The sequence below is a fragment of the Chelonoidis abingdonii genome, chromosome 22, assembly GCF_003597395.2.
Source record: "Chelonoidis abingdonii isolate Lonesome George chromosome 22, CheloAbing_2.0, whole genome shotgun sequence".
NCBI lineage: Eukaryota > Metazoa > Chordata > Testudines > Testudinidae > Chelonoidis > Chelonoidis abingdonii.
The window spans coordinates 8,449,652-8,460,869 of record NC_133790.1 but is presented as its reverse complement, the minus strand read 5'-3'; the positions used below and the strand labels follow the sequence as shown (position 1 = coordinate 8,460,869).

The following is an 11,218-nucleotide window of genomic DNA, read 5'->3' as shown; positions in this document are numbered from 1 at the left end:
CCATAGAAGTAAGATATGGAAAATGCTTATTCAATCATTGAGTCCATTCCTTTGTGAGGGCAAGATTATGCCCTACAATTCTTTATCTAATCTAATTATGTGCTTCAAGAACCTACTGGTATTTACATAGGTTAGCCTTGCCAAAGTTGAAAAGATTATTTTAATAATATTTCTTACTCTGAATAAATTCTGAAGTGCATTTAATTGAATTTCTGACCCAACTATGAGCAGTGGCCTTTATTTAGAATGTTGGAGACATATGGTTTTGGGGAACTCTTTCAGAAGTGGATTAAAATAATCTACCAAACTCCTATACCATGTATTTGGGGAAAGATCACAAAAAAACTGAGCCAATACCATTATACAGGGGAACAAGACAAGGGTGTCCCTTACCATCCTTATTATTTAATTATTGAACCATTAGAAGAAAAGATCAGGGACACTGCAGAAATGCAGGGAATAAGTGTATTGAGAATACAAAAAGTTTCATTATACACGGATGACCTTATGCTTTTTATACAAGTTATAAATAAAAGTAGGCCAGTATTGCAAGAAATAGTTGAAGGTTTTGGTCAGGAATTGGGATACAGATTAAACTACTCTAAATCAGCAATATTACACCTTGGCTCTATATGATCCCAATAAATGATATATATATCCATGGAAACTAGTGGCATTAATATATCACCTAAAGTGGGGGAGGTGTTTACATTAAATATTGAGTCATTAATGACAATTATTTACAATGACCTAGAAAGTTGGGTATTATTACCAAAGACTTTGATTGATAGATTTCATGTACTTAAAATCTATGTCCTGCCCGGGTCTTGTATCCTTTTTCCATTATTCCCTTTACACTTCTGAAAAAAATCTTAAAGAAACTAAACAAACATTCTGAGATTCCTATGGTCAAATCAGAATCCAAGAATCAAAATGGAATGACTGGAATGTCCAGTTGAAATGGGAGGCCTGGCATTATGAAACATCAAGAGATACTATAAGGAAGCACAAATTAGGCAGGTACTGGAATGTCTCTCTAATACAGAGAGTCCATCATGGATACAGATCCAACAGATACTGACAAACCTAATATAATTATATAATTATGTGCCAGCTGAATCGTATCCCATTACTCTGGCACCAAGAAATACCACTTGCTACTTAAAAGTGCACTTACTAATTGGGCATACATGAGGCATAAGACCAAACAAAAAGAGCAGATCTCGGTAATATCAACATTGCAAAAATAATTGTGCTTTCAAAGCCCAGCTGAATGATGTTGGGGCAAATATTACTATGATGAATGGAAGGATTTCTTTAGGGATGGACAACCCTTCCAACAAACAGATGTAGCTGATATATTACAAAAAGAAAAGTATGCACAATATGAGTTTATACAGATTGTTTAGCTTTTATTTATGAAAAACACTTTCAGATGAGAAAGGAACAAACAAAACTATCTGTATTTGACAATTGTATGTGTGGTCTTCAAATTTCAGCAATCAAGGTTACGTCTAGAATGTATAATCTCATGACTATGTTTTTAAATAACAAATCACATAAAGCTATTGTCATGGAGTGCAGACTAAATCTGAAACAACAGTAAAATAATAGAATGAGATAATGCAGATGATAGATATTGGCTCTAATACTAACAAAGTAGTGCACATTCAGTACTTTTTAGTTTAAACAATGTATATTTCTCCATCTCTATATAATAAAATACATAATATTGCCCAGATATTTGAATTAAATGCAAAGCAGCCAGACCCACTTTCACACACATGATATGCACCTGTTGGATAATAAAAAATAACATTAGAAAACCATCTTGAAAGAAATAAAATAAAAACAAACAGAGATAGAACTTGAACAGGATTTAAAGATGTATTTTGGACTATTAAAATGATTCAAACAAGGAATAAGGACGTTACTCCTATTCTTGCTCTTTATAGCAAAAAAAAAAAAAATCTTAAATTTGTGGACACAGGCAACGATTGCTACTTTAGATCACTGGAAAAACTATGAATAGAATATCTTATAAAGGAAGGCTTAAATTATGTGAGAACAGTCCCAGACAAATACTCAAAAAAACATGGATAAAATTAGTAGTATGCCTTGCACAGGAAAACAATAGAAATAATTAAATCATTGATATGCTTTGATAGAGAGACAGTATTCTGAGGATAGTCGAGACGAATATATGCAGAGGATAATTGAATTACATCTCTTACCCTTTCCTTCATTAGCTTTCCTTTGTATTTTCTTGAGACTTGGCCCCCACAATAAATTGAGCTCCCCCTCCTCCCCCCAAAAAAGGAATAGGAATGATTACACATATACATGAACCATGCTAAGTCTGTGTTTAAGTAGGTTTGGGGGGACAGGAGGAAAATATTAATGGTATAACATGATATGGTCAATATACAATGTTGCTTAAAATGTTAATTTTGTATTCAGATTTGGGTCTATCTGTGTCAAGACAATGTAATTTCTTATTGTTAATTACTCAAAATAGCAATAAATAAAATATTTTCCCAAAACAAAACAACTGTTAGCAGTGCTTGTCTTACTAAAACAGTGTGATACTGACAGTATGGGACATTTTGATTAAACATTCAGGTTGCTTATTATGAGTCCCAAAACACAATGTATGGATGATGCTTCTTAATAGATAAAATAAATGGAACCGAACATTTAGAGATCTTTCATTTCTTAGCAGAATAGCAGGGGAGGTGTTTTCAATCATATTTTACATGCTTTTATAGTAAGAGCTGAAATAGCTTTTAGAATTAAAAGCAGGTTACGTAAGATGAACGTTCCAAAATGAATTTAAACTGATAGTTAATTTTAATTAGTCAAGAGCAAGAAACCAAAACAGTTAATCCACACATTTCATAAGCCACAAAATAACATTTTCTTCCCACTTTTCAGTAAAGGTTTAATAGCAGAGGCATCCCTGTAGTAAGATCTCATATCACTAAGAATTTGTAACAAAAAATACTATACTATCTTTACAAGAACACTTATGAGTAAGGTTGCCAGACATCCAGTTTTTGACCAGAATGTCCAGTTGAAAAGGGACCCTGGTGGCTCCAGTCAGCAGCAGGAGGGAGGCTCCCTGCCTGCCCTAGCTCTGCACAGCTCCTGGAATCGGTCACCAGGTCCTTGTGGCCTCTAGGCACACAGTCAGCCAGGGAGGCTTCATGCACTGCCCCTGCTCCTAGTGTCAGCTCCACAGCTCCCACTGGCCAGGAACCACAACCAATGGGAGCTGCGAAGGCAGCACCTGCGGGCGCAAGGGCAGTGCACGGTACCTCTTTGACCACCCATGAGCCTAGGGACTGCAGGGACTTGGCAGACGCTTCTTGGGAGCTGCGGTAAGCACCACCGGGGCCCTGCATCCTGAACTCCCTCTCACGCCCTAACCCCCTACCCCACCCCGAAGTCCTCTCCAACACCCAAACTCCCTTCCAGAGCCCATACCCCCATACCTGCCCAGGGCTCCCTCCTGCAACCCAGCCCCCTCATCCCTGGCCCCAACCCAGAGCCTTAACTCCCAGCTGGAGTCCTGACCCTGCACGCACCCCAACCCCCTGCCCTAGCCTGGTGAAAGTGAGTGAGGGTGGGGCAGAGCAAGTGGTGGACTGGAGGTGTGACGGAGCGAGCAGGGTTGGGGCCTCAAAGGAGCGGGGCAAGGGTATTTGATTTTGTGCCTTTACAAAGTTGTCAGTCCTACTTATGAGGTATCAAATAATTAAAATGAAGCCACATAATGCATTTTGTGATGAGATAAGCCTTGATTTTTTTAGTTTGTTCACTAAGGGTCCAATCCTGCAGTATGCCAGACACCTTCAACTTCCAGTGAAAGAATACACCCAGCTCTTCACAGGATCAGGCCCCTTTACCCTAAGGGTCTGATCAAAATCCATTAAAGTCAATAAAAAAACTCCCAATGGAATTTGGCCAGGCTCTAATTGACACTGTCTCTTCCAATCATTAGGGTGAATTAGTGATGTTCTACCTTATGTCCCTTTACCGCTATCTCCATACAGCTGTATCTAGCCTTGGGTTTTGCTATCCTAGCCAGTTTATTGTTCTTTTTTCCCCCTCCACGTTTGTATGTAAGGCTGGGCAATTTTTCATGACTGACTCTGTGGTCACGTGGATTCTTTTTTCATCTTTATTTAATCCAGACCAGATATTCAGTTCACAGCACATTTGTTCCTCTGAGGTGCCCTGGTGTGGCCTTTCATGTATTCTCATTATACTCCCATAGCTTTTCATGCCCCCTTAGGCCATGTTTTCCATGAAGTGATCATTTTGCTGTTATTCACGCTCATTCCTTCTCTCTTCTACACTGCAGCATTTTCCCCCCTAAAAAGTTTGTTAACAAAAAGTGTAAAAGTAAATTTTTACTGGATAACCCGGATGCTTTGTGACTAATGCTAAGCAGGGAAGTAGAGTGTTCAACCCAAATACATTTGGACTGCTTTCTTTGCCCACAGAGCCACACAATTCAATGAACATTAATGCCTCCTGCTCCTGGCCAATATGGGGAAGTTAGTCATTTTACCACTTATGATGGACTGTAATGTGATAGTGACAGCTGAAGTGAATCAGTTTCACTGCATACACAGGCCAATGCTGCAATGCTTCTGTGCATTCAAAGCTCCCACTCACATCAAAGGACATTTTGTGTATATGGAAGAAATGCAGGATCAGGTCCAAAATCACAGTGTATAAGCTATTATTCATAAGTCACATCTATATTTATTTATTTATTGTAACTTTCCCCCTGATTCCAATCCCATTGTTTGTTGCTGTCATTCGTTGTCTAAAATTAGGGCCCTGATCTTTCAGTCCATGGATTGGATTGCAGGATAAGGGTCTAAACTAATCACTTCAGGGCAGAGAATGTGCTGTTTTATTTATCTGCAAAGTGTCCAATGCACTTTTGTGTTCCATATAAATAATATATAATATAAATTTATCAGCATAAGCAAAAGTATTAAACTGCAATTAATACATATACATAGTTTAGTATATACAAAACTATTTACACAAAATAAAAATTGTATTTCCAGAGTCGAATCCTACAGACAGTTACTACCAATGTCAATGGGACTTCTTAGAACATTATGCCTGGTAGCGTTTGCAGGATCAGGCCCAAAGGTAAAAGCAATGATCAATTAAGCCAGCAAAATCAATTTACTCCAATATTAGAGCTCAAAACCTGCAACTGGATCTGTGCCAGTGGACCTTGTACACCTGAGCAGACACACTGACTTCCATATTTACAGGATGGGGCTCAAATGTTTTCTATCCTAGGTAATGCCACTAACTACAAAGTGACTTCTAATGATGGTAGTAACTAGTTTGTAGGATCAGGTCCTCTGTTCCCACTGCAAAACACTTGTAAAGTTCATGTTTTAAAATTTTCTCTTCACTTAAGAAAGAATTCTCAAGATTTTTGCTGCCTCCTTTTCAAGGTGCTTTGAGATCTACTTGAAAGAAAATGTAGGAGCTAGATATGATTAATAAAATAGTTAAATCTTTGTAATTCAACACAGATTTTAAAATCTCATTGTTGTTTTTGTATCCTAAGTAACATGTGATCACACTATAATTGAAAACTAAATAATTTGTTACATCAGCATAATAAAACTGTATTACCTACTGTATCTTGATGTAGCTATTTGCTTTTTTTGCTGTCCAGCGAACAATTGTGGCAACAGATAAACCTTGTCATTCAGATGAAATCAGACCTGCTGAGGTTGTACAACTGTTGAGGCGAGGGGATCATTAAAGAAAGAATATGTAAATATACACAATATTTATCCAAGAGAAATAATAGCGGAGAGATATCGAGCTGGCAGTTTTAAGTGAACTTTTACTGTTGACATCACATTTCTCCAGCTTCTCCCCCGCCCGCCCCGGATCCAGACTTACACGTTACCCAGACATGCTGTTTGATGCGCCACACTGATTTCCAGCGAGGCTGGCGTGTTTTGAGAAGTTGGTGTGGAGCGGTGTAAACACGAGATCGACCAGCAGAAAGACACAGCCGCGCCTCAGACACGCAGGAAGTATTTCCTAGTTGGGAAAAGAAGGCATCCTGGTGCATCACGTGCTCCCCAAATCTCGCTTCCCATCCCCAACTCCTGCTATCCCAAGTCGAAAGGCAGCAGGCATGCGTGGTGTCCTCCTCCTCGCCTGGTGACAGGCTGGTGTTATTGGCACGGAGCAGGGCGGAGAGGAGGAGGCAGCTGGGAGGTGGGATTGGCTGGGGAGCTCGCTCGCTCGCTCGCTCTCAGCTGTTCCGATGCAAAAGCCAGGCCAGCGCGCAGCCTGCAGCAGCCCCCTTTAGCAGCGCAGCACCGAGCAGAAGTTGGCAAGTTGCTGCTTGGGAAGGGCAGGCGGCTCCGGCGCGGGAGGGGGGCGGCTGCGGTCTATGAGGGACTCCCGGGCGCCGCAGGAACCGGCGATCCATGGACGCGGATGGGGGTGTCTCCTCCTCGGCCCTGGAGAAGAATGTGGCGGAGCTGACGGTCATGGACGTGTACGACATCGCCTCGCTGGTGGGGCAGGAGTTCGAGCGGGTCATTGACCAGCACGGCTGCGAGGCCATCGCCCGCCTCATGCCCAAGGTGGTGCGGGTGCTGGAGATTCTGGAGGTGCTGGTGAGCCGCAATCACATCAACCCTGAAATGGAGGAGCTGCGGCTGGAGCTGGATCGGCTCCGGCTGGAGAGGATGGACCGGATCGAGAAGGAGAAGAAGCATCAGAAGGTGGGGGACTTGGGGGGGTAGGGAAGAAAGGAGACGGTAGAAGGGGGGGCTCTTGTGCATTCACAACGGGAAAGGGGGGGGCTCTTGTGCATTCACCACGGAAGCGGAGCGCAATGCTGAACTTGTCCCGCCCGCTTTCCCGTGGGAAGCGCTAGGACTCCTCTGCAAACTCCTGGAGGGACCCCCAGGGGGGTGTGGTCTGCCGCCCCCTACATCCTGCCCCTTGCTGCCGCCCGAGGCTGGGACTTCCCTCCGCTGTCTCCCCGGCTCTGGCCCCGCCAGACTTTCTCCAGTCGGCGGATTCGAACACAAAGAGCGAGAGGAGCCGGGGGATGGGGCCGAGGCGCTGCAGGCCCCCCCCGGGGAGCCAGAGGAAATGAGGGGGGAAGGGGCCCGGCTCTGAGTCCCGGCGGGGGGGGTGCCAGATACCAACCGCTTGACGCAGGGACTCTTCTCTGGGGAGATTCCCCCCCGCCCCCGGCCTGGGGGCAGGGCGCTGTAGGAACACTGAGGACAATGCCCTGGGGGGAGGGGGAAATAGCCTCCTCCTTTGCCGGACAGGGAAAGACCCAGAGCTTGAAGCCAGTGCCAGAGCTGAGCAGAACTTCCCAGGGGCTGGCTCCCAGACTCCTGCTCAGTCCACTAGCCCTGCTCTGGGGCTGGCCATCTGGAAGTCCTGGAGGAGGAAGCTGGACAGGGGGTGACGGTGGGGCCTATTACCGTTCCCTCTGTGCGGTGTCCAGTGACTCCTCAGGGTATGGCTGCACTGCAGTTAGACCCTGCAGCTGGCCTGTGCCAGCTCATGAGGCTTGGGCTTAAGGGCTGTTTAGCTGCAGTGTAGAAAGTCCAGCTCGAGCTTGGATCCTCCCTCCTTGCAGGGTTCTAGAGCCCAGGCTCCAGCCCCAACCAGAACCTTGACACTGCAATTAAACAGCCCCTTAGCCTGAGCCTTGCAAGCCCGAGGTAGCAGGCACAGGCCAGCCACAGGTTTTTAATTGCAAAGTAGACATACCCTTAGATACTTGTGATGAGCGGTGGGCACTGCCTGGGGTTCTCGGTTCAGTTCCTCCTCTGGTTCCCTGATTTTCAACCTTTGACCTCACTTCCATCTCTGTTTTTCCTTCATTGTCCCACACACTCACTTGTAGCCAGAGCTTAGTGGTTCCTCTGGCTTAGCTGAGGGCACAGGCCTTTAATATTGGGTGGGCCTGGACCCCCTTCTCCCAGACCTGAAACTGATGTGGCCTCTCTGAGGAGCAATGCAATATTTGGACTAAGCTGCTACCAACATAGTGCTTCCACTCACCTGGATGCCAGAAACAGACATCCTTTCTCAAACCTTGTTTCCCACATGTGGCAGCAGGACAGCATGAGCAGCTTTGATTATTGTATTAGAAGTGATCAGGTTTATTTAGAAAACTATCCAAATAACTGTGATTTGGATAAAAATTGCTTCTTTTAGCAAACTCACTTCCATGTCATCACTGATGTCTTCTTGTACGATTGCTAGTTGCTGACACAGATACAAAATAAAGATATTTATAGAATTTCTCAAAGCTAACCCCAAAAACTCAAGATATAGTTAAATACAAAACTTCCTCAAACCCTGCAAAGATATCAGGTAGAAATGTAGCTAAATATATTAAAAAGTCCAGTGCTGGACTAGAGACTTCTCACCTAACATTGTGCAGATAGGAACTGTGCACAATAGTGCCTTTAGAAGTGAAGGAGGAAAAAAATACTGGTAAATCCCTAGGGAGTGATCTTGTCTCTTTCAATCCACGTAACAGGAAAAAAAACAAGCAGGAGCAGATTTTCTTCCCACTCCCCTTTCCTTGCCCCTCTAAGCCCCACCCCAATCTAGAAAACTATTTCTGAATGAGCAGGAACTCATTCTCCAGCCCTCTTCAGTCCTTGGTCCCTCTGCTAGAATGGAACTGTATGCCTTGACACTTAACTCTCATGGCATTTTTGTACACTGAGCACCTGTCTGGTAAAAACTACTATGACTTGAGACCCACTGACTTATTTTATAGGGGCCATCAAACAGTGAGTAGGTGAAAAGAGAATGCTATAGTGAGTAGCAGCACCAGAAACTTTAATATTAGTTGATATTCAGTGTGGACACTCCTAAAAGTCAGTGCATGTTTTTAAAGTTTCCCTATACATGTGATATAAGTATTTCAGGGTAGAGAGAATGGTAATACACATTAATAGCCATAACATAGGGATCAGTTTGACATTCCCCTGTGCTTCTCTAATATGTCAGCCCCCCAACAGTGATCATTCCATCTTGGTCTAGTCTGAGAAGCATGAAGCACGCTCTTGGAAACTATAAGTAACAACTACATGAGGCTGAATTTTGGACTAAAATGACTGTGTAATTGGGCATGAAAATGGATGGCAGTGTGCTTTCATAGGGACATAGGACTAGGAGGGAGCTCCTTGGTCATCAGATCCAATCCCCTGCTGTTTCCAGCATCCCCATCATGAAATCCCATTAGAAGTTTATCAAGTTTCTCCTTAAAATGATTTAGGTTCTTTGTCCCCAGAACTTCCAGTGGAAGGCTCTTTTAGAACCTCCTTCTTATGCTTAGAAACCTTCTAATTTCCAGCCTAAATGTATTCATGGCCAGTTTATACCCAGGTGTTTTTATGCCAAAATAGTCTTCTAATTTTGTAACAGAGTTTTTATTTAGATCTAGCATTAGGGGTGGAAGGATTTGATTGTTATTGATTAACATTGATTTCACTGCACACACAAAGTGACAAAAAATATTTCCATCAATAATAATCAAAACTTTTAGACAAGCAAAGTAAGGAAAATGCTTGTTGAGAACTTCTTACAGTTTGATTTAAGGATATTTACTTTGCATATTTTGACATGTGCTCTTGACAATTTGTATTTTAACAGTTATAAAACTAACTTTTTGAATCTCAGAGTCTACTGTTATTAAATAATTATTGTCTGAACTCTCCCTTATCTGAGCCCCCCCATAATTTCCCACAGTTTAACACAAAAAAAAAAAATCAGGAAAAATGCTTAAAACCCATAGTTTTGCACAACTGCAAACAATTTATAAACATTTAAATAATTGCTTAAAAATTGATATTATCCATCACAATTATTTAAAATAAATTTAATTCTGCCAAGCCTATCTATCATGTATTCTTTTCAGCAAAGTTAACTCTAGCCCTGTGTTAGAGCGGTGCTTTGATTTTGAAGTTTCATATAGTTACAACAAGCTCTTGTAGAATTACATGTGGAAAAATCAGCAAGTAGCTCAGCCTAGGATTCCACGTTCTGAGCATTGCTTTCTTGTTAATCTACAGTACATTCATTAAAATGGAGCATAGATTGCCCACAGTGAAAATTACTGAAATTTGTGATGAAGCTTTCAAAATATAGATATAAATACGATCTCCAGTATTCCAGGAGGTCTTTATACTTAGTATCCTAATTTGACCTTTCCTGGAATTGGTAACAGCTGCTCTTGACACAAAGTGGCCTGAATAAAGGTAGTTGCTATTTTTAATAGTTTTGCTGTTCTCTGTATAATTAACACTGCAAAATGTGATTACGGTATATTAGAATAAGAAAAAGGAAGCATAAGCTAATGGTTAAAACAGAAGCCTGGGTAACAGGAGCTCTGGGTTCCAACATGAAAAAAACCCTCTATGTTCTACAGTATCATACATGAGACCATCACTAATCTAAACTGTACTGTTATGGAACATTGTAATGTTAAAAAAAAAAATAGCATGTCCAACTCTGCCACTGACTGACCTCACAAGTGTTGTGAGCAGTGTGTTTATACTACACTTTGAGTCTGCTGCCTAGAACGCAGGGGATCTGGCCTCAATTTGTGCCTCTTACGTGGACTTCTGTTGTGACCTTGAGAAAGGCAACTGAGGCATACAGAGATTATATGGCTGTCTGTGAAAGGGGAGTAATCACTGAGGTCATCGACTAGAAGTTCAGAGTATTATTATAAAAGGGTAGCTTTAGAGGAGAATTGCTAGTGTATTCTGCAAATAGTTTTGGTCAAAGGCTATTGATTGTATATTTTACAGCATTAATGTTATGTCATGATCTGGCTTTACTTTAGGAACTAGAACTGGTGGAGGATGTCTGGAGAGGGGAAGCACAAGATCTTCTTACCCAAATTGCTCAGCTTCAGGAAGAGAACAAACAGCTGATGACAAACCTGTCCCATAAAGACATCAATTTCACAGAAGAGGAATTTCAGAAACACGAAGGCAAGTTTAATATTTTAAATTCAGTGATGGTATTTTGTTTTTAAAGTCATCCCTGATCAAAGTGTCTTGATTGTACATTTCAACTTGTTCCTGTACATTGTTGCAGGTCTGTTTTATTGGGAAACAAAAGCTGTGAATAAATTCTGGAAACAAAATAAAAAGATTGG

At 42.0% G+C, this 11,218-nt stretch overlaps 1 protein-coding gene across 4 annotated transcripts in view; it reads left to right on the top strand.

Annotated features, from left to right (window-relative positions):
• Positions 1-6,274: 6,274 nt before the first annotated feature.
• Positions 6,275-11,218, top strand: part of RILPL1 (Rab interacting lysosomal protein like 1) — a 40,315-nt gene continuing 35,371 nt past the window's right edge. For all 4 annotated transcript variants that reach the window (XM_032800594.2, XM_032800595.2, XM_032800597.2 and 1 more), the window contains exons 1-2: positions 6,275-6,791; positions 10,901-11,051. In XM_032800594.2, coding sequence (XP_032656485.1) covers positions 6,492-6,791; positions 10,901-11,051 — 451 coding nt within the window. In that variant the 5' untranslated portion in view covers positions 6,275-6,491. The remainder of the gene's footprint in view (positions 6,792-10,900; positions 11,052-11,218) is intronic.